The sequence below is a fragment of the Ischnura elegans genome, chromosome 12, assembly GCF_921293095.1.
Source record: "Ischnura elegans chromosome 12, ioIscEleg1.1, whole genome shotgun sequence".
In the NCBI taxonomy this organism is placed as follows: Eukaryota; Metazoa; Arthropoda; class Insecta; order Odonata; family Coenagrionidae; genus Ischnura; species Ischnura elegans.
Window position 1 is genome coordinate 48,176,125 of NC_060257.1, and position 23,849 is coordinate 48,199,973.

At 37.1% G+C, this 23,849-nt stretch overlaps 1 protein-coding gene across 1 annotated transcript; it reads right to left on the minus strand.

Moving 5' to 3' along the window:
* On the minus strand, nucleotides 1-6,277 carry LOC124168678 (piggyBac transposable element-derived protein 4-like). Its single transcript, XM_046546944.1, has 2 exons — nucleotides 5,189-6,277; nucleotides 1-37 (listed from the first exon to the last, which is right to left on the minus strand). The coding sequence occupies exons 1-2, from the start codon at nucleotides 6,208-6,210 to the stop codon at nucleotides 1-3; spliced, it is 1,059 nt and encodes a 352-aa protein (XP_046402900.1). The 5' UTR covers nucleotides 6,211-6,277.
* Between the last annotated feature and the right edge of the window lie 17,572 nt (nucleotides 6,278-23,849).

The window sequence follows — 23,849 nt, forward strand, 5'->3', positions numbered from 1 at the left end:
TCATTCCAAGATCTCACAAAACATTTCAGGGCAGTGCCTGAAAACAATAAAGTGCCTAAAACAAGATAATCAAGGGTAAAGGGTGACAAAAAGGCCAAAACGTTCTCATTAATTTGAACAAGTTCCCTAATTGCTCTGTGGGATATTGAAACATAAGAAATAACTGCGTTAAGTTTGGCCAGTTGATTTACTTAAATTAAATCGGACCGTACCGCGTAAAGGGCACTACTTAAAATACATGCCAGAATGGACACTGGCACCAAACGTGAATGAAACAATATCTATCCACTGTTGGCACGCCAAGCGAGTATTCACCTGCGAACAGCTATGAATCGAAACGGTATAGTCGATCGACAATAAAATAACGTTACAATAGGGTTTTTATGACGTTCGGTGGCTACTAGCGTTATCTTACTTGGAGTGCTGTGAGCGTTTATGCTCCGACCCACGTAGTCTCTTCCTTCTCAGGCACTTTGAAAAGTAGCTGTTGGTTCCCGGCCGCTCAACTAGTTTGCAGTCGACGCTCCTGGTTTTTCTATAGTACTCTCAAGCCTGCGGCGGATTCAGCATCAAATTTAGATGGAGGGGGTTCATATCCTGGGTCTGGGGAGCATGTAATAAACTCCGGGAGAAAGGGGCGTTCTCCCGTGTAAAAGTTTCAAGAATGCCCATTTTTTTCACGCATTTTAGATCCTAAAATTTTATTTTTATTCTTAACAACAGATGAAATTGAATATTTCTAGACATTTAAAAAGTTAAAAAATGGAAATAAATAAATAGCCATTTTGAAGTTTAAAATAATTATAAAATATTTATACTTCATACAACAGAAAATGTGAAAATAGCCATGTATTTGCTTATACACTCCCTTTATTCCTGTACAAGGATACAAAAACTATTAAACTAATGAAAATTGAAATTTTTTGACATAATTTTGGAGAGGTCATGACCCCTGTGACCTCCTAAATCCGACCTGTCTCAAGCCTGAGTATCCAATGACCTCCATGCCTTCACTATGGGTGTCTAACGTAAAGGCGTCAAATGTAGTCGAATATCCCAAAAGTATGATACACTTGAGAATGAATATATTCAAATATATGAATAAATGTTTCTGGGATCATTTTCCTTGAAATTAATAACGACTATCCTCAGAAGGATTTTGATGGTTGAGGCGTTGATTGAGCCGAAAAAAACCTTCTTCAAAACAACTTTGATTGAACTAACTTGGTATAATTATCGAATTGAAAACTATAAATGAGCGTCTCTTGGTTCGCAGAAACCCAATATGGCGTCACGATACGCCGAGAAATAGATACTAGTCACTATTAGAGAAAAGCTAAAAAATCTCTTGAAATAAACCATTATGAAGGAAGAAAATTTTGTATATCGAGTATAATTAAAGTCTTCTTCATGGTATGAGTTCAGAAAGCATGGCTGTTATTATAATAACAGCCAGCACTATAGTGCTGTAAAATCGATTTCCCAAATGATATCCGTTTTATGCTATGATTCCAGGAATATGCAATTTAATTAATTAATTTAATTGGTCTGGTAACGCCAAGTTGATGTGTTGTTAGTGGGGCTTAAGCCTAAAGAAAAGCCTTACTATTTGTAAATATCGGATTTTACGACAGCGTTACCATGATTTTTAATGGTTTGTGGGATCCGATTTCTTTCCCAAATTGTACCATGCAATTATAAAGTCATCTTGTGTTCCTTTTCATGGAAACCGATATTTTTCATAATATTAAAAAAAATCAACATCGTAGTGGACACGCTGAAAAAATAACGTGAAAATTTTCACAATAGCATTTGATATTTCAACGTTGGTCCTCACGATTATTAATCAACATCGAAACTCGAGTTGATTGAAATTTTATTCATTGGAAGATTTCACGTTATTAATTCAAAATAGTAGTATTTCATGATACAAGTGCTCTAACGTACGAGATATTTGAGATACGAGCGAAATTTTGTTATGAAATACGAACGAAATTTGAGATGCGAGGAACGGCCGACTGCGGCGCTGCACACGGCGAAAAAGGCAAAGACTAGTGAAGAGAAAAGCAGTGATTAAAATTAAGCGCACAGTAGCATTTTAGTTGAATATAAGTTGCATTTAAGTGGCCAAAATACAAATACACTTTATAAACCAGTTATATTATGCTTAAAATTTTCTTTTATTGTGTTTTTATACAATAATTTTCATTTATAAATACATTTTTCTAATTCAAAAACTGGTAGCAAAAACATTCTGGGGTACATTTTTGGGGCTGGAACGGAATAATGGCATTTCAATTAATTTCAATGTGGGAAATTGCTTTGAGATACGAGCAAGGTTACGGAAAGAATTAAACTCTTATCTCAAGGTATCAATGTACTTTCATCTAGATGTGGACCAAACAGGTGCCTGGAATGGTACAGAGTACAGCATTCACCTGATCCCCAGGAGGGAAAGACATGAAAATAAAATGCGATAATATTCATTGCATTGAGAACAAACCACACCCAGAAAAAAGTGAATAGTGCGAAAGGATGGGTGAGGAACTGAGAAGTGCCAGGGGAGATTTTAAAAACATCCCCACTCTGGGAAAGGAACAAACCAGAAGTGTCTCATGCTCTGAGAAGCTGAGGAAAGGATTTGCGTCCCGATAAGGGCAGTAAAAATACTCCTTTCTCTCCTTCACTCCCGTTTTGGATAGCTTCCCGGTTTCGGAGCGAGAGCGTAAAAATCTTCGCTTTATCGTTGGCCCACGGCGGAATATTCTTACTTTTACGAGACACGTGAAGATCCATCCAAATCAAGCCATATACACTTACACCGGTGGCGCGAGAAAAAAACGTGCTGCACGATGTAAATTTTATCGCCATTAAGAAGGACGACTTCATATAAAAAAAGGAGTGAGTGGGCGAATCCGACGCATCGGCCACCTGACGCATGAATTGGCGAGAGGAAGTCGTCAAGTTGAAGATCCTTTTCGGATGCGGTGTATCGAAGGGGGAAAAAAATCGCAAAACACGCCTGGTAAATTTTGGTGGTTTTCTCGGGATTTCACCATTACACGTCACTAACGTTTCTACGGGCGATTATAGTCAAGGGGACTGCATAGAGGAGACCCAATTTCGTCCATTCAGGCCCAGCCATGAATGTAGTTTTGCATGGTAGATATTGGTGATGGTAGCACGTAGGTGACGGTTCACCCCCTGCCAAACACCTCCGTAGGTGGCTTGCAGGGTAATTTGTATTTCTTCGGTCGCATAGGCTTTCAAAAATGTTTGCGGCGCGGTGATAAGTGCAATGCGATACACTTTTTTTCTTCTCAAAATGGTCTTAGCGTTTGCAAGGAACAGCATTGAAGTGTCATGAATTTGATTAATATAGAAGTACCGTGAGCGCAGTATTTTATTCTTACTTCTGCAGAAGAATTATAAATGGCGTCAAGTACGCGTTATATATTTCTATGAATGCCTTTATGCTATGAAACTAATTATTTATTATGCGCTCAATTTAAATATAGAGTTAATTTCCTTATTAAGCGGTCTATTAAAATGAGTGATACTGTCTTGAAACCGTCCCTCAACTTGTACGTGAAAAGTGATCGTGTGTCTTAGTCCTGTGATGGATTTATCCTCTCTCTCGGCGGAAAAAAACGCGTGGAAGGGATGTGCAAAGTTTTCGAGTGGAACAATGATCTCTGATTGAGATAAATCAAGGAAGCGTAGAATGCAACGGTGGCGACCTAATTGTACGCAATCCCAGATGGCGGGTAATTGCTATCTGCATTTCGCCACGCAGAGTTTTAGATGAGACCACATTTGGATTAAAATTGACTGGCAGTAGGTACCAACCAAAGGGACTGCATAGAGGAGGCCCAATTCCATCTCATAGAGGAGTGATTTCTGTTGCCACTTCGGTCGCATTTTAATTGGTTTTAAAAAAATTGGTGATGAGTGCAGTGCGATCCACGTTATTTTCCAATATTTTGAATTATTATTTTTGCAGTTATGAAGAATAACATTGAGCTTTTACGAATTTGATAGATCACATTATCATGTGTATAATTTTCAGTTAAAACCGCTAATTATACCTTATTTCCCCGAAAAAACTCGGATCAATTTGTCTTTCAGCGATGCGACTGGCAACTTTTGTAATCCCATTTAAGTGCGCGGTGTATGATGACAACATATTTAAAGACCGAGTTAAAGATCCTCTTTTGTAATATTCGTGTCTATAGTGATGGAAATATGTCGGGCGAAAACGATTTTTCGAGAAATCGACTTTAATCGAAATGAAAAGCCCAAAATTTCAACAATAATCGAAATTTGAACTAAAAGATCGATTAATCGAAAAAATCGACGATTCTAAAAAAAAAAAACGCGTTTGTACAAAATATGCTTACTACTCATTCTAAAACACTCAAAATGCTCATTTGAACAGTAAAAAAACTACTTAAAATACATGCTTTAATTATTATTAGGAAATATTTACAAATGCACGCTCATTAATGTTTTGAAATCACCACATAGAACCTTTCGGATTACCTCGATCTTTCACTATAAAAATGTGATGTTCCATTTCAATCGAAATCGTTTTTACCATCATTAGACGACATGTGCACCGTCATTACGGTGAGTGAGTTAGTTTGAGCTAATTAAAACCATTGAACCATAAAAAGTCAAAATAATAAGGTTACTCATGATCGGCCAGAAAGATCATGGGAATGTCTTTAACCCTTCCGCACTCGCGTCAAATTTTGGGACAAATATGCTCGCGTGGCGTCTGCTAGACGCCAATAGTGTACATTATAATATAATAGTTAATATTAAAATTAAATGCAACACACTACTTTTATGTTATTTATTTGCTCCTTTACAAGTTATAACATTGTAAATACAATAGTTTTTAACTTATTTAAGACATTTTAACCATCTTTTAGTAACTAAGCACATTTTTGATACATTGCTCTCAATTAAACCACATCACAGCAACAATTACATATTTTTATCCTTGCAAACAATACAAACGTATTCAGAATGCTCTAAACATATATAATGATCACAGGAAATGCACCTATATTTTGTCATTCGATTTTTTTTTCTGTCGCAAATGTAACATCTCTTTCTAGAATTCTCTTTTTTCTCCTTCGTTTTTTCCTCCGATTTCCTACGAATACTTTTGGAACTGCAAGTACTTGACTCATTATGTTCAGTTTCTTTGTCTTTCTCACTAATGGCTAAAGTTCTTTTTCTCAATTCCCTCGGTAAATTTACCACGTGACTACGTTTTTGCAGGTGCTCTTTAGTTAGTTCTTGCGCAAGGACTTTGATAAAATGCCTTCTTTTCAAAATTGCATGAGAACTCTCTTTGTTGTTTACAAGGTAAATAACCTGAGCATTTATTGCTGCCACATTGAGCATGGTATAAAATATAGTCATCGGCCACCTTTTGGTGTTTCTTGCTACTGAGTAAGTCGCGCATAATTTATCAACTACATCAACGCCAGATTTAGTTGCATTGTAAAATGTCACGATCTCTGGCTTATTCGAATTCCCTGTTGTTTCATCGATTGTGGAATCATGATGCATTGAAGATATTAAAATTACATTTTTTCGTGGCTTTGGTATGTATGATACCAATGTGCAATGCCTATCAAATCCAAAACGAGTTGTAAATGGTTCTCGACCGACAGGGGATGTAAAACTGGGTGGAAGCTGCCGTTTATTCTTCCTTACTGTTCCTACATACGTAAGGTTAGCTTTGAGTAGGTCTAAAACTAGCTCATAACTGGTAAACCAATTATCGGCGGTTATATTGCGACCACTGTGAGCAATCGGTCTAACCAACCTTTTTACAACATCATTGGCACTGTTACTAACGTAAAATGGGCCTTCCGGCTGCTTCCCAACGTATACTTCTAAGTTCCCTGTGTAAAATGTTTTAGAATCTGCTAGAGAAAATATCTTAATTCCATATTTTCCTGGTTTACTCGGGATGTATTGCCTAAATGCACATCTTCCTCTGAATTTTGATAGCATTTCATCAATAGTTACGTATTCTCCCAAAGAATAACTTTCACGGCAATTTTGAACAAATATATCAAAAACCTCTCTAACAGGTGCAAGCTTATCTAATAGCTTCCTATCGCTTCTAGTTGCTTTGTCATCAAACCGAAGGCTTTGTAAAATAAAGTGGAAGCGCTTACGAGACATCACCAATCGAAAAAATTCAACACCAGTTCCATCTGTAGACCACAAATCACTTGTATTTAGCTTACTATTTCTAAGGAAACCTGCCATATACAGTAATCCAAAGAAAGCTTTCAGTTCACTCAAATCGGTAAATTTACAATCTCTTTCCCTATCGTAACGATCTTTTTGGGATTCAATGAATTTATTAGTGTTTTCCAAAATAATAGCAAGCAGACTGTCGGTAAAAAAACATCTCCAACACTCGAGTACAGTCTTAGCGGTTGTAGCACTTTCTTTCACACGTGAATTCAGGTTTACAATATTATGACGACGAGTCCTTACAGTCACCACTGGTATTTGCAAAGCCCACTTCGTAGTTTTGTCTTTCCCAAAAACAAATTCTTTACCTGATTCTTCATCCTCTCGGTCACTTTCTTCCTCACTAGTAATTTCTTGCTCCGTATCCGTGTTTTGCAATTGTTCCACTAAGGAATCTTCTTCACCTTCGCTCTCATCATCTACTGCAGACAATTCTGAATCTGATGATTCCATCAGAAGACGCTGCAGATAGCTACGATCTTCCTCACGCATTAGGTTTAGCTGTTTTTTTCTCTCCATCTAAGGGACGTAAGTAAATCCAGAAGAGATACATCATAATAGGGAACAACCATCTACAGCGTGATTAATTTCATAAATGTATATGCATAAATATAAAGGAATATAAAACTTACACTTTCGAACAATGAAACACTATGAAGTGTAGCTTGTTCCACTGCACCACTCTGGAATTACTCGCACGTTTTACTGATAAAATTCAGGGGCTCCTTGCAGTCACAAGTTCCTTTCTGACGCACCAATACACCAACGGACAAAGAATGAGTGGTCGATAGCGGGATACTTGGGTATTTATACGGAGGAACTACAAGAGTTGCACATTTGTATATCCAAAAGAAAACAAGTTAGTAAATTAGCGCAATATGTGGGGACCCGACGTGGCATCTCTGCGGCTGCGAGAAATAGATAAGAAAAAGATAACTTGTCATAGATATGTTGGAGAGTTTCTCTAAGGTTGCAGATTGAAAAGAAAACAAAGTCGTCACCGAAATGGTTTTAGAGGCGGCGTCTATCACACTGTGCTGAATAGACATTGATAAGATACGTTAAAATTGAGACTCGACGAAAAGGCAAGCGTTGGACCTACGCAGATAGAAAACAAATTAGCAGGGCATATGCCGAATTCAAAAGAAAGCAAAGTCGTCACCGATATGGTTTCGCGACGCGGCGCCTATCCACAGTGCTGAATAGACTAGGGTAAGATACGTTATAATTGAGACTCGACGAAAAGACAAGCGTTGGACCTACGCGGATAGAAAAAAAAGCAGCTGGGCATATGCCGAAACAGCAGGCCGTGGCGTGCCGCTCCCCAGATTGCAATCAATTGCTGTGCAATTAAGTTGCACACAAAAAACCCACAATGGATGGGTGGCTGAAATACGACCTTCGAATGATTGTCTCCGGTGAAATCGAGAGCAGTAATTCCTTGATATATTCCCGCAGTAAACAAAAACGCGAGCTTAAACCACATAAATAAATAAGAGAAAAAAATTGCATTTTTATTTACAACAAATTAAAGATAATCATAATTAATAATAGCATTAAATAACAATTATAAAATATAAGAAATGAGCATTGATTGAAAATAAAATATTTATTAAATTGTAACGAATCTAGTCGCGTGGCGTCTGACAGACTCAAATACATTTCAAAAACCCTTGCCTGGCACCCTGCTATAAATTTATCTGATATGATTTAACTGAATGGCAGACAATTCGAAAAGAGTAAGGTACCTAGAAGGAGAAACTATTATACGCACACTTTGGCCGAAGAAAAACAAAAACATATTGGTTGGCGTCCAGCAGACGCCACGCGAGTAGCGGAGGGTTAAATAGGATGATTTCTATCGCTATCTATTTTTTTTTATTTCATTAAAGAGTAATAGGAGTAACCTGATTCTTGCTACTTTTATGGCTCAACGGCTCGGTTTTCCTTGACTCAAACTAATTCACCCATTAATAATTATTAATTCACCCATTATAATTAATAATGGGTTAACTTTGATGTTGATGGACGAGTCGTTGGTAGAAACGTTTGTGATATGTAATGATTGAAATTGGAAATTCCTAAAAGAATTAGTCAAAAAAATTCGCCGGGAAAGAATTGAATAAACTTTTACGCCTGGTAAACATTCCCAATTAGTACCACACTGAAATATGACGACACGGAAGATATTTGGAGCACATTCCAAACGAATCTATTGGTCTTTCCCAAATTCAACCCATGATTTTTCTTCGATCGCTATTTTGTACATCCCTCATAGCCTGCTACTTTTCCTCCTCTCCTATAAACTGTCCTGTTGCAGTACTCTAAGCATTTCTGTAACGTTCTGTTTTTTTTTGCGTTTCCCTACCGCATACCTCGCAGCTTTTCTCTGCTCCTTCTCTAAATTCTAAAGTCACCTTTCCTATACTGTTAACTTCAGAGTAATGATATCTTATGTAAAACGTCATTACTTTACGGTTGGTCGAACTAGGGTTTCATAGGCTTTCTCTTTAGTGGTCTTGTTGCTTCCTTTGAGGTTTCTCATTACCCATTATAACATTTTAAACGCTTATTTGACCGTAAGTTCCACGTTTAAATACCATACTAAATTCCTGTTTAGAAATGCCTCTGAGAAGGGGCTCGTTCACCAGTTTTTTTCATTGTCGATCATGATTAAGTACGAAGAGAACAATACTTCTCCGTTTTTAGATTTGTCGCCGACATCTCAGGCTATACGCGACGAAAATTCGACGACTTTAATCCTTTATCAGATAAATAGTTGACGCCACCAACTCATGCCAAGTTGGTCTCCGCTTCTCAGCTATTCCTCGGCCTTGTGCATGGGTCTCGCGTGGTTCGTGTTTACACTCTTGCTAACGAGTGCCTCTCCCAATGCGCCACACAAGAACTTTATCGCCACTAAGAAGGACGATTTTATATTTAAAAAAAGCAGCGAGTGGGCGAATCGGACGAGGTTCGTATTCGTTTACACTCTTGTGAACGATTCATTCATTGAACGCGCCACACGAACTTAATCGCCATTATAAGGGGCGATTTTATAAAAACAAAAACGCAGCGAGTGGGCGAATCGGACTCATCGCCCACCCGAGGCAAGAATTGGCTACAGGAAGTCGTCAAGTGGAAGACCCTCTTCGAATGTTGCATATCCAACGGAGAGAATTCCGAATCACGCCTGAAACATGATTCTCGCTAAGTCACTCACTGAAATGTGATCTAACCGAGATTTTTCGAGCACTTGTCAAACACGTCCATATCGAATGCCTAGACGATTTCCACTCACAGTCAGGAACGTATAGCGGCTTTAGCCCCCTCCTTATTTCCCCAGAAATTTGCTGCGGCCTCTTTTGGTCACTGCCCGTGATACATCTGCTGAGGAGGCCACTAACCCACGGGCACCTCTTCGGTGACACTCCTATGTTCGATACCATATTTTATAATGCCTGGTACCAGTGACGGATCCAGAATAGGAACATGGGGGTACCTCCTCTCCTGTATATATTCGATAACATAGCAAAGTTACCATGTAAGCTATTTTGAATTGGATACCCCATGTGGGTAGATATAAAAGGACACTAGCCATAAAAAGGATAATAAAATCATTTCTAGAGGCGGCCTTGAAAGGATAAGGATCATAAAATAATTTGGGGGAATCCAATTTACACAGGGAATAATTTTATTTTATCAAAGTTATTTTATTATAGCCCCCTCTAGCCCAAAAATGGAACATTTTCCCAAAATCCGTCCGAAAATTCGGACGGAAAAACAAATGAAGACAAAGCCATGGCAACTACGCCCGTTTCGGTAAAAATCAAAGAGCACTTTATTAACGATATTTATTGATTTTCAAATTAAATTTATGGTTTTCGGTAGCGGGTGCATTGACACCACTTTTACGAGTTCGGTCATCCCGCATATCACACAAGTGCCCCAAACGGGAATTTCTGGCTACCTGCCTGCTCTCAGGATAAGGGTTGCGATTCAAACATCAAGAAAATATTTCCTGAATTTTCCAGACTTTTTCAAAACATTTTTTTCGGAATATTGACGTCTTTACTATGAATAAAAATACGTTAAAATACTGATTTAGATAGAGCGTGGAGACCGAGGATACCGAGTTTAAACCCTGGGTGAATTCTTCCAGCACCCTCAACAAAATTCCTCGAAGGTAGAGGCAGTCTAGGGAAAGTAAACCTTATCCTGAATGCATGGTATCACATGCCATGGGTTATTCTATAGTCCCCTGAAGGGGTGAGCTCTATCATCACCCATTCAAGCCAAACTTCGGGGTGAATAACTGAGCGTTATAATGTTCAAGATAATCCCAAGAAGCGATTTTAAAAGTTACTGAGGCCGGCGATATGTAGTGGAATTACATCCTGATTAATGAATAAGAGGGATATGAAATTTCCACGAATTTATTTAACGAAGCACGACGCGTTTCGACCGCTTGGTCATTCTCAAGGACAATATAAATTTGGTGCACTTGAGAATGACCTGACGGTTGAAATGCGTCGAGCTTTGCTAACTAAATTTAGGAAAATTTCCATATCTCTTATATATCAAACGATTTTAAGTTTTCTTCTCGGGCTCCTCACCAAGTTATGGGTCGCAATCAAAAGGCTCGCTCCTAAATCCCCGGCGACGAAAGTCCCGTGACAATATCCCCGCGGTGACAAAACGCTCGAGACAGAATCCCCGCGGCGACAAAACCACCAGTCAAAATGATCATCATAAACAATATATAAACATTGATTGAGAGGATACTTTGTGATAAAATGCCGCTAACATTTATCGATAGTCGAAAGGGAAAAAGTTGCTCGTTTTAGAGAATAATATGTATAGTTTACAAGAACAAATTAGTGAAAAAATAATATGGAGGTGCACAGGTGACTCATGTCTTGGGGATTTTGTCATCGGGCATTTTGTCGCCGCGGGGATTTTGTCACCCGGCCTTATGTCTTCAGGGGATTTTGTCGTCCGGCCTTATGTCTTCAGGGTTTTTTTTCGCTGGGCCTTGTGTCCTCTGGGGTTTTGCCGTCGGGCCTTATGTCGGCGGTGGTTTTGTTGCCAGGGATTCTGCACCGGGCCCAGTTAATGTCGGTAACCCCCACGTTACTGTAGTTATCATGGCTGACGTGAGCTGACGTTTTCCATTATCAAGGCGGTTTCAAACGGTCAATTCAGTTAAGTGTGAAATCCTACATTAAGACAGTAACATGCCTTTATAATGAAAAACAAGTCGTTTTCCGAAATGTCGGCCAATATGTCTGCAATAACCTGGTGAAGAGGCCGAGAGAATAGCATGAATTATCGTACGAGTTAATATCTTCTGAATGAATGTATACTTGGAATTCCTGTAAATAGTAAACAGACATGGTGTCTCTTGTGCGTGCTACTATGTATCACGGTTCAATCACTTTTTCTTAAATATTTTGTGAACTTTCCCCATTTTATTTTTCTCAAATTCCATTCTACTCCAGATCAACACTATTTCTTGTTTCAAGTCTAGTTGTGTATTGAGTGGAAGTTGTTGTTGCTACATGGATGGTACTCTTTATTTTTTGTTGAGTTTATGTGTCTGTTGAAGTTCTTTGGACTTCATTAATATGATTTATTGTTTTTAATAATAAAATCAAGATAAATTCTTATTTCTGTAAAATCTTTGGACCTTGAATGTCCACGATAATAAAAGTTTAATACCAATAAAAGAAAATTTGTCAAAACCATTTACAGATTTTACTATTAATAGAGATCTAAGATTACAATCTGATAAGTTAAATGAACGTTCTAGCAAAACTATTATTGATTTTATGAAAGGGTGGAACAGGACTGAGACCTCAGGAAAATACATCAATTCAGAGTGTAGGTGCATTGACCGTTTATAGATTCGAATATATTTTGGAAAACTCAAATTCAGTATTAAATTATATATCTTTAGAGGATAAGGCTCTGAGATTTAATGGTTTCGTGGCGTCGACTGATGATACTTTTACGCTTATAAAGAAGAAAGTTTTTTTTTTAAAGACGAGTCATTGCTCCAAATTTTGATCCTTTTTTTAATCCCTCATCTATATTGCTGTCTCCATCGTAATTTCCCCTCTACTCCACGCACCACCCTATGAATACCACCATTCTTTGTGTGTAATTTGATAATACTGTTGAATATTGTTTTATTCATTATTGCTTACGTTTCGAATTCTATTTGCTCATTGTTTTCTTTGTTATTATGAATCCTTCGTAAATGGCCTTGTGCTGTTTTTGGACTATAAAATAACTAAATCAATATATAAAATATATGTATTTAAGCTCTCTTGTAAACAATGAAACACTTGTACCATGGAATAAATATAAAATAACATCAATCCTAATAATATCATTCATACTGCATTTTGGATTAAACCCAGGCCAGGAGTAAACAAATAAATAAAATTCCTACTCAAGAAGCCTTTAACTCGCGACCGCCTAATCAGAAATGTCGAAAATTATGTATCATTTTGAACCATCACATTTCATGCATGTAATTTCACTCGTCGCCCGCTCTTCTTCAGCTATCCACCATTCATTACCCGCTAATACGTATATACAACAATAATTACGTTTTGTGTAATTATTTGTGTTGCCAAATGCTTATTGCTGATCAAATCTCAACCTAAAAATCTACTTTTTTAAGCCAAACCTTTACCCATGGACAAAAAGAGAAGAATTTACCTATAAAAGAAGGTTTAGGTTACACGTGAATAATGACAAAATCATGCCTATAGCGTAAGGTTGACTGCAAGATAAGAACCATGTGACTAACGCCTGTGCGTTTGAATGGCGGAAATCTAAAAGCATTTAAGTTGCGAGTTTATTTATGCGAGCCATGATAGGAACGTCAGATAAGAGCCAATAGCTTCACCAAGAGTAGCTATTCCCTTCAACATTTGCTTTGATCTCCCAGGAACCCGACAAAAAAAGCCTAAAAACAAGCACAGCTGATGTCTCAGCTACACGGATAACATAAAGCTACCACGAATAGCTTCCAGATTGGAGAATATCGGGAAATAATTTTCTCTGCCGTCTATCGCGATGCATAAAAACTTACCGTTGGTCACGCAGAAAGTTCACAATTAATATGTAGTCATATCATCACTAATATACCCAGTACGTTCTAAATTTTCATTTGATTTAATATTTAAGAAGTCAGAAATGAAAAAAAGGAGATTAATCGAATAGGAGACTGAAATTCTTTTCCTTAGTTTTGAATTCAAAACGGTCATTTCAATAAGATAATAGTACAACTCAATTAAAAAAGTTTTATTACGGAGGAGGTTCTTTTTTGGACCCGAAGAAGGGAGCTGGAACGCGCCCGAAACTGTCGTCCGCCAAAAATGAATCGACGTGGAATTAACCCGGAAACCAATCATTAAAAAAGTCTTATGTTTAAAGTGGATACTCACTTCGGTCTTCATTATACGAAATTTTAACGTAACTAAATTGAAAATGCACATAATACAGAGTGATGAGTCTACTGGAGTAAATCGTATCGTTCGAGTATATTCGGCAGGATAATTTTTGGAAAGATAAATCTACCAGGTGAGTGTGTGAGTGAGAGGCCTCGTTTTTCATTTTTCAAAATGTGTCTGGTCGAACATTGCGCATTTATTTACTTCTTTGCCATCATCATTCCGTTAGTACCCGCTCATTTCTTTTCTCCATCCCATAACTTGCTCACTAAGATTGCGGCCTTAAGTAAACCAAAATATTCAAATGCTGCTCGGCCGTATAGAGGTCATTAATTAATAAAACTATAACAAAATTATTTTTCCAAAAAGTCCCGAGAGTCGGCTACTTAAATATTTTTTATATTCCACAACATCTGTCGTCAAGACGGTATGACATATGAATTACAAAAAAATATGATAATCTTATTTTGATTATCTCAATATACCCATTTTAATCAATATTCAGTTCATTCCATCACTCCTTTTAAATTACAGACATGAACTCACGTTGTGTATAATTCAATAATTCAAAGGAACCTTCAGATTCTCTATCATTGTATTTAGAATAGCACAGTGGCGTAACTATGGGGGGATGAGGGGGATAGATCCCCCCAAAGCCTCAGAGAAATAATAAAAATATTTAAAACTTCTGTCTAGTTTTGAAATATAATGACTGCATTTGTTCAAAGTTAAATTTTAATTGCCAAAATCATGTAAAATGTATTTCCAGGAATGTAATTTTTCAAAACTTTTCCCGCACCCCCCGTTGCTCGGGGGAAGAGGGGATCGGCCCCTGGCCCTCCCATCCCCTCCCAAAGCATATTCCTAGTTACGTCACTGCAGTGGCGCATCATTAATATGATGAATCTCAGCATACAAGGGTGTAATGCTATGTCTTTTTAGCGTGGAAAGCAAAGCATCACGTTTGATTATCAAATCAATGAGATACCAGTTTCAATAGTACACTCTAATAGTGACTTACAATTAGTAGTGATATTTGATAATAAACCATCTTTTAAGCAACATAGAGAACCTTTTGCAGGGAAAGTATTTAAGATGCTTGCCTTTAATAATGGTTCCATGGCAACTCAAAAAACCTTTATTTATTGAAAGCATTATCATAAGAAAGTTCCTTACCCGCTTATTCTTAGAATACAGATTTCTTGTTTGCAACTCTTTCTATAATTTTCAAGGAACACTTGTCGAAAATCTGCAGAATAAAGTCCTCACCATAGTGAATCATTATCCAAGAAAATCAACAAGCAATATTGTGTACAGTGAAACTATTAATATGATTAACGTAGATACATTTTCCTGTAAACGCGAGGTTAATAATCTTTTCTTCTGGTATCAACTTCTGAACAACAGCATAAACTGCCCACTCCTTCGGGAAAAATTACATTTTGACACAACTATTCGATGCACTAGAAACGAAAACTTTTCCAAATAAAACATTTTAAAAGAGAGCATTCTAAAAATCATTCAATAATAAGTGCAATGAAACTTCATAACAAGCATTGTAAGAAGTTGGATATGTCTTCCCATGAAAATCAATCCTTTAAAAGTAAGGTAGGTTATTTTTCCGTACAAGATGACTGAACCTTAAATTATGTGTTCATAGGATAGAATTGCTGCTGATGTTGTGTGTAAGTTGAGCATTGTGTATGTGTTCTTAAAAATTATTTCAATCAAAACATGTGCATTTTTTGCAAGTTCTTATTTAAATTTTATTTATGTATAACTTACATTGTGAAAGATATTAAGATTGTACCACCCCTCCGAATAATTATTATTACCTCTACTTTAAAACAAAACTCTCAGGCGTGGTGGAAAGATAAGTACCATTACAGTTCTCAACTGCACTGTTTGAAAGGATTTGAAGAAGATATGAAAAGTAACTGATATTAAGAAAACATTGCAAATATGAAAATCAGTTTTTTTAACGGTCCACTCGCATTTATGAACAGAAAAAGTCAGAAAAAAATACTTCCCAACTTAAACCAGCAACGACTCTCAGTGAAAAACTGAGCTCATGGCCATTACGAAACAAGTTTGGTCAATATCAAGTGTTGATGCAATATCGCCAATGGAGGGAGCCGTAAAATATGTCTCTTAATGAGCATGTTGTCACTTTGTAGTCTACTTTATATATCCACTTAAACTTTGGCGAAGACAGGACACGACAGCGGACTATATCTGAGTTTGGTAATTAGTTAACGGAAGAAATGCGGAAGTGGTAAGGCCAAGCTATTCTAAAGTCATCTTCTTGCTGGAGGAAGACGGTAAAAAATTGGCAATGGTTTTGCTGGAAAAATCACAGAACGAGTTTTCAACTCGGCAAAAATTTTCTGCCGACTGCGCTGAAAGAAATTTCTCCCGAGAAAGGGAAAATGGACGCTCGAAGTTCAGTGTATACAATAAATGCCGATTGCTAAAGATATAGTTTTTTTTTCATACCATTAATAAACAGTCATGTCAAAATATGAATACATACCACTGTAGTTTAGGAGGTAGGTTTGCGACTCTACAGTATAGAGCAAATGCTTTTCACGTGCGCCATCATAGGAAAGTTTTGCCATCTTCGATGACATCCATCGATATTAAAAAGCAAAATTGTAGCAAACACAATGTTATTAATATACATGTTATATTTTAAGCTAATACTTTTTCCACATAGGAATTTTCTGACATTTTCTTGTGATTTGTCTTCAATTACAGCATTAATTTGTTTATAACACAAGAAGTAACGCGGTGACTAATCAACATTTTATTTTTATTCCTATAGTCTAATGAAAAATATATCAATTATTTCAATAAAAAGAAATAAAAATATATCCTAGGGTCAGACAAGTATTGCAATGAGATCCTGTTTTCAAATCATAAAATAAACAATTAAATTATTAAGTAAATATCTATTATAAGTAAAATTGGAAGAGCATATTTTGAAAATTTCTCCTGCATTCCTCGCAACAACGTGCTTCTAGTATTAGTCATGGAAAAAAAGATAAAGCCTCCAATTATTATCACTAGAGGTAATCCACAGGTTCAGGGAAGTCTCAGAATGAAAACCGGTTAATCGTCATAATGAGTCTTATCAGAAGGCCGCATTCTCTTTATGGAAAGCAGAAAAAGGATTTTTCCGATAACTTCTCTCCCGCTTCTTCTACTTGCACACATGCCGTGTTCCCCCATATTTCTATATGATATTTCAAGTATATCAGCCATGATAAAGAATGCTGCGGTTTTGAACATGTTTTTAAAAAATCAGAATTACTTTCCGTCAATGTTTTTCTCGAATATGCCATCAAAAGAGTTTTTTTCACATAATTTATAAATTCCAGTATGTGTGTGACAAGAGAGAAACCCGGTGACGATATTAGCCTACCACTAAAGTGCCATCTTCCCAACCCTTGGGTCCTGGTTCCAATGTCGGCGCAGGCAGAGATTTTTCAGACCCGTGCTTGTAATAAAATCCGTTTGAAAACGACAGATTCGAAAAATAAAACACCTGTAAGTAATTCAATTTCACTTAAACCATGTTCAAAACGTCACCACTCTCTTATGATAACCCTGTATTTCAGTTTCCCTGTGCTTTTGGCCAAACGATGCATTGGAACACCCTACAGGGTATTTATCTCATTGATAAGGGGGCGTCCATTAATTACGTGAGGTGATTTTGAATCGTGAGATTAGTTTGACCCCCTCCTTCTAATCTCACGTGAGATATGTAGTTCAACATGCGTATATTCAGCGTAAATACGTTAAACTATGCTTCATTTCGTTGGATTTACGATAAAACATTTTCAATATGATAAAATTATTATTATTGAAGATTAGTTAAGACTATTATTTAATTATTATTTTTTTTCATTTTCTTGACCTTGTTTAATATATAATATAGTATTTCTTGGAGTTTAGGTCATTTATAAAGTAAGTTTCAGCCAACGTTTCGATTAATTTTTTTTAAAGTAATATAATATATAAAATTTCATGCCTCGATTGTAACACTTCTTATATAGGACAAACATCACAATATTAAAAAAATAGAATTTCACAACACAAATCAACAGTAAAAGGTGGTATAACCACAGAGTAGATATATACCTACTCTGTGGTATAACTCTGTGTGCTCTTGCTAGCCAGAGCATAAGCAATGGCCATAGTTTTGATTTTGAGAACGCCGAAATTTTAGACCATGAGGTTATATTGAAAAAAAGACTTTTCAAGGATATGGTTTACATTTCAAAAACAAAAAATTACTGTAATAAAAAAACAGGCATCGATAACCTCAGTAAAATTTATTTTTATTTAATACATCAAAATTAATGGTAACCTAGGTTGTGGCAATACCTTAGAAACAAAACATCAATAAAAATGTTCAAAGTTTAGAGGTATGTCAAAATGTTTTGTATATTCCATTCTGTTCTTATATATAGAAATACTATATTGACTATTATTTAAGATAACAAGATCGCCGTCTAGAATCACATTTTACACTGTTTCTTGCGGGAAAATATTACGTGATACTTGCTGGGACGCCCCCCCATCCCCCACTTGAGATTAGGTGCGAATCGGCTGTACCCTCTCCCCCCTAGATTCCTCGCGTAAATAAATAATCGATGCCTCCTAATCTGATGACTACTAAAAAGTAGTGGCATAATAATATGCAAATAGAGATGAGGTGATGGTACAAACGTGGAAAACGAAAAATAATACTTTTAGCCAATTCCACACCTTTTTATTTCCCGATCTAGGTTTGGCAATTATGATTTTCATTACCGAGGTACATACAAATATACAAATAGCCCTAAAGTTTAACTGGTCTCATCGACGTAAAAATAGTGGGGATTAGTTGGGAAGGAGGGGAGGATGACGGTTTAAAAAAGTACGTAATGGAAATTAATAAAAAGTATTTTACCAATAAGATAGGTTTCCATGGAGTTCTTAAAAGGCCATTCTTTCATCCTTCCCTTCCTTTAAAGACTTACCTCTTCAATACAGAGTAAGGCCTACTCCCTTTCATTCCATCTAAAAATCTTATTCTCTTCCTTCTTCTCCCTCTTTTACCCAACACTCTACCTTCTAAAGGCCTGTTTACACGATACATTAACACGTACGAGTTAATGTACGTTTGCGTGAATGATTTTTGTAGACCGGAACGGAACATGTACGAATGCATGAACCAAATTAGAACATTTTCTATTTTCTGTGCATGCATTTGCACAATTTGGGTGATTACACGGTGCATTTTGGCGTTCATTCTCGCGTTCATACATTTACACATTAACCCGTACGTGTTAATGTACCATGTAAACAGGCCTGTATTCAACATCCCCTCCCCGCTAAGTACTCGATCCATCCATAATTTTTGTCTCCTCGGTATCTCATCCATAAGCTTTCTCTCCTCATCCACCACGTCTAGCACTTCGTCGAATTATTGAAATAAAAATTAGTTTTGACTATCTATTATGTTATTGAAAACATATTTTGGTGTTTATAGAAAACGAGAATTACTCAGAATGAACGAAAGAAAATGTCATGTTTTTTCGCTTAAATTCACGAGTCAATGCTGTCCCATTTGTTGGAATGCTAAATAGATTTTATACGCGCAAAAAGATACTTAAATACATAAGTGTGGGGAATAAATCCTTGGGAATGGTAGCGCAACATCTACTTGGGCCGTCAAAGAACCAGTCTGGAGTAAGAGACCGGGGAAAAACCCACCCTTTGAGGCGTCGGCTCCGGAAACGCCGAGGTCCGAGACGACAGAGGCGGAGGAAACGAAATTTTTTAAATTCCGAACATGTGAGCATCGCAGTGCGTCGCTACACCGCATCCGTTGACACAGGAAAGTTCAGCGGAACGAAAGTAATCGGTGGTTATGTCGCTGCCAATTGCAGGTATGGCCGACCCGTCGACAAACATACGCTGCAGAGCTTAATAGGGATTGGAGAGTAACTACAATTTGCAACCGGTATTACATTAATATATCAACTGAGAGTTGAAAGTGAAAACTGAGGCTTTAAAACTTAAAGAAGGCGTACCGGCGAAAAAGGATTTTTTCATGATAAAATTTTTGGATTAGATCAATAATTAGATACTAACAAGACAGTATGCTATTTTTTTCAAATTCAACAAGAATGATTAAAAAACCCGAATAGAATGGAAAGATCAAGAATGATTAAAATTGACGGAGCATTTCGCGCACAATTTACTGATATTAGATTTAAAGTATAATGCATTGTTGATCACTTCGTAATTTCTATCTTTTAAGTTTTGAAACTGTTGTTCGAGCTGGCTATGCAACATGGGCATAATATTCTTTACTTTTCAAATAGGAAAGTGCCGAGAAGTATAAAATGACTTTTTAACTACACTAGCTCCATCTAGAAGATTGTGGTCATGCGAAATACGTAGGCGTAAATTATTTCTAAATGTGTCATTAACTCAATGGTTTAAGTGCTTTAAATTGTTTTAAAATACCACCAACTTTACTTACCAAGCGGTGATAATTAAGCGACAACGAATGATGCATATTAACCCGCGCACTAGTATCGGAGTAATCCAGGAGAACGAAAAAGTAAATCTAAATCTCATTGACCATTGATTTATGGTCATTTAAGGCCATGCTCGCACTTCCCTCATTACTATATGCGAAGCGATCGCAATAACCGCTCCTTGTCACCGCCCTTAACTGTTTTTACACAGGAAATAGTACCTCCAATATTTCCATTACTGGCGCTATCTGATTTAGGATTTGGTGGTTAATCTGGCGCTATATCCAGCAAAACATTCTTCTAATAACGATTTTTTTCTCCGACGATCACATCATTGATAGCAATTTCACGTATAATTAGTTCATTATTTACTCCCATCACCGAGATTTTTTGTATGTTCGTCCCGATAAGCTGGATGCGCAGAGTGAATAACCTTTTTCAAATTAAAATTAGTGTTATCACCGATAACATTTTAATTCAAATAACTCTGCCCTGTGTAAAGAGGTGTAGTAAAATGAGCAAGCAAAGTGTCTTTTCCTGGTGCGCAATTAATTACCTAAGTGCTTTCGTTTTCAATTCCACAAATTTTACATGTCAAATTGTATAAGTTAAAGAAAGATAATGATATTTTTTAAACCCGAGAATATAAACTGAATTTTAACGGATTTAATTATAATTACTCTAACTTTTGCATTGATTCATGATAAAAGTTTTAGAGTTGATCAATATTTAAATATTCACACATTATTTTTAGTCGTTAAACCAATTATATGTTTTCGACAGGAGAGGTTATAAAATTGACTACGCTTTTAAAGCACAGAGGAGCACAACCAGATCACAAACAAACCCTTTCTTACCCTGTAACATGAACTCACTAAGATTTTCAAATCAGTTTTAAACGCTACTACTTTAAAATACGAAGTGGAAAAAGTAGGTTAGAGACAGCTAATTATATTTATTTACTCGCGCATTATAAACTGAATAATTTTGGTTTCAGATCTTCTACCTTGACCCTGTGTGCTGAGGAAATGCAAGAGGAGAAGGCTATGAATTCTTTTTTAATGTTTCATTAACTCACTAAATGATCCACATCGCTTTTCAATACCGCCAATTTTAAACACCAAGAGGGAATATGCTAGTGACAACCAATGCTATTTATTAACCCGCGCACACGAAACAGAATAATTATGGGGTATGAAGAACTAAATTGAGTCCCATTGATCGTTGACATTCATTCCAAAGCCTTGCCAGCACTTCCTTTATGACTACGCGCCAAGCGATCTCAATAACCATTTCTTTTTACCGCACTGGTCTATTCTCGTCCGCTGTGCGGCGGTTACCAGTTGCCAGGTAATGGTGTAGGATGTAAGGTAGACCAGGGGAAGGGATGATTGGAGCGGGGAGTCAAGAGAAAAAAAGACACACGTAATGCGGCCTCCGGCGTCGCAGTTTGCGGTCGCAGCGCCATGCGCAAGCGACACCCTGTCCCAGCCCTTAAACGACCAATGAACTTTTCGGGTTGAAAACAGTTGAAGGGGTCAATGAACTCGGCTTGACGTCACGCAAGTGAGGCTTAAACGAAGAGATAAGATGGAATAGTCACCTGAGACAGTATTAAGGACATAATTCAAGGAGACTCAAGCAGACTACCAATGGGTTCGACCTGAAATCCTCTTCTTTAACTCTGTCCACCCAAAATAAATATATGAAACCTCTACCCCAAGAGATTTCCCAATCTTGTAAGAGGGATTTTACTTTTTTTTTGCCTGCATTATCGCCTCGTCCCATAAACTACGCGGGCAGGGAGAGAAGCCCTGCCTTAACGTTGGTTCCGTTTTCTCATTATCGATTCTCATTTACAGCCGTTGGTCCAGCGAGGTCCTGAGACCCGGTTCAGAGATAAGTATGCGAGTTGCTAAGCGCTCGGAGAGGATCCTAAGTGTCACCATCGACAAGCCTCGCCACATTTCTCTCGTTTTCGGAACAATATTTAAAAGTAACTTCCTTTTTTATCGCATACAATTAAAGGTCGATGAAAACATACCATCCGCTCAGCTTTAGAACAAGCATTAAGAGATAAGTTTCACCAACTTTATTGTTGACACACGAGAAAAGTAAGACCCGCGCTGGGACGTATTCTTTGGTGCGTAACCCGAGTCAATTTCTCTCCTAAAAACGGAACATAGATATAAAAGGAAAATATTTTTACATTACCATTGAAGAAATGTGCGCATAAGCATAAATTTTATACGAAACATTGAAACAGAAGTTAATTCTACCAATCATTATCAATAATTTAAAGTCTATGTGAAACGTTGAATCTGGCTGTATACAGCCATTGAAATACGGAATAGTAAGGTAAATGTGCTGCAGTAACAAGCCAATAAGCTAAAAACAGTTGGCATGCATCAATTGCATCTAGGCAATTTTTCTAGAGTTTCTTCCCGCTCTGGATAGGTTAAAATTTTTTATATTTAATTTTGGAACTCTACAATAAAACCAAATTAAATATGGTAATTGTGAATTGAATCGTAATTAAGACGCTTATTTATTCTAAATTATTAATCAATTCCCACGCGCATGGAGAATTAAACATGTTTCGTTTATTTTGCAGGGAAAGCTCGACTTGTAACGCGCACGAAAGAGATAAGACGCTATCATTTAACATAAGATCTATAAGACAAGTAACACATGGCAGTCATTATGAGTTTTTAAAATTCTTTTCGCTCTTCCTTTATTTATGTAAATTTTCGATTTAATTAATGCACTCAAATTAGACGAGACTGATTCTTCTGGATGCGTCAGCCCAACCAGGAAAACTGCTGCAAAATTTCAAGGGCAATGACTTTGAACACCTCCCGCAGGCGGAAAGATAGAATTCCATCCTCAAAAGACAGAAAGAATTCTCAAGGTAAAATGGTCAATTTCAATTGACAATTGATCTTTCTTGACTGTTTAAAAGCTGCACTTAATACCTTCAGTTTATCATTGAGTAAACTGTGCTATGAGCCACTCGTCAAGCGGCCTATGGAGGTTCGATATTATTGTTCAATGTGGGTTGCACAATATTTGTTGGCGGTCAATATTATTGTACAATTTTGGTTTGTGCAAAATATTCTACCCTATGGAGGCGATGTTGAATGTTGTGCAATATATTGCGCAATCGCGAGCACAGCCGTACAACCACATCGCGCAAACAGTCCCTGGCAGAATTTCATGAAGTCAACACGTTGAGTCAATGTGAATTGTGTTGCACGAATTTATTTTTTTAGTTCTATTTTTTTCCAATTACCGTGTATTTTTCGCGGTACTATTCAATCAGCAAATCGTACTGCTCCCCCTCTTTCGCGCGATTACTATAATATTTGGACTTCACATCCCACAGAGCCGGAAGACCACGATATTCCTCAAAAAATTTGAGAGTAAAATATTTTTCGGCTTTCTTGTCACTCATGATAATAACGCGTGGTTGAGTTGGCTAGTTCAAACGACCGCTAGAGACCAACTGACAGGACATTGCACAATATTGCCAACATATAGCACAATATTACTCCGCTTA

Excerpts from the sequence above, each read along its gene's own strand:
- LOC124168678 (XM_046546944.1), bottom strand. The coding sequence starts at position 6,210 with ATGTCTCGTAAGCGCTTCCACTTTATTTTACAAAGCCTTCGGTTTGAT. Across the intron at positions 38-5,188 it reads GAACATAATGAGTCAAGTAC|GCACTGCCCTGAAATGTTTT; the intron begins TTGCAGTTCCAA and ends TATTGTTTTCAG.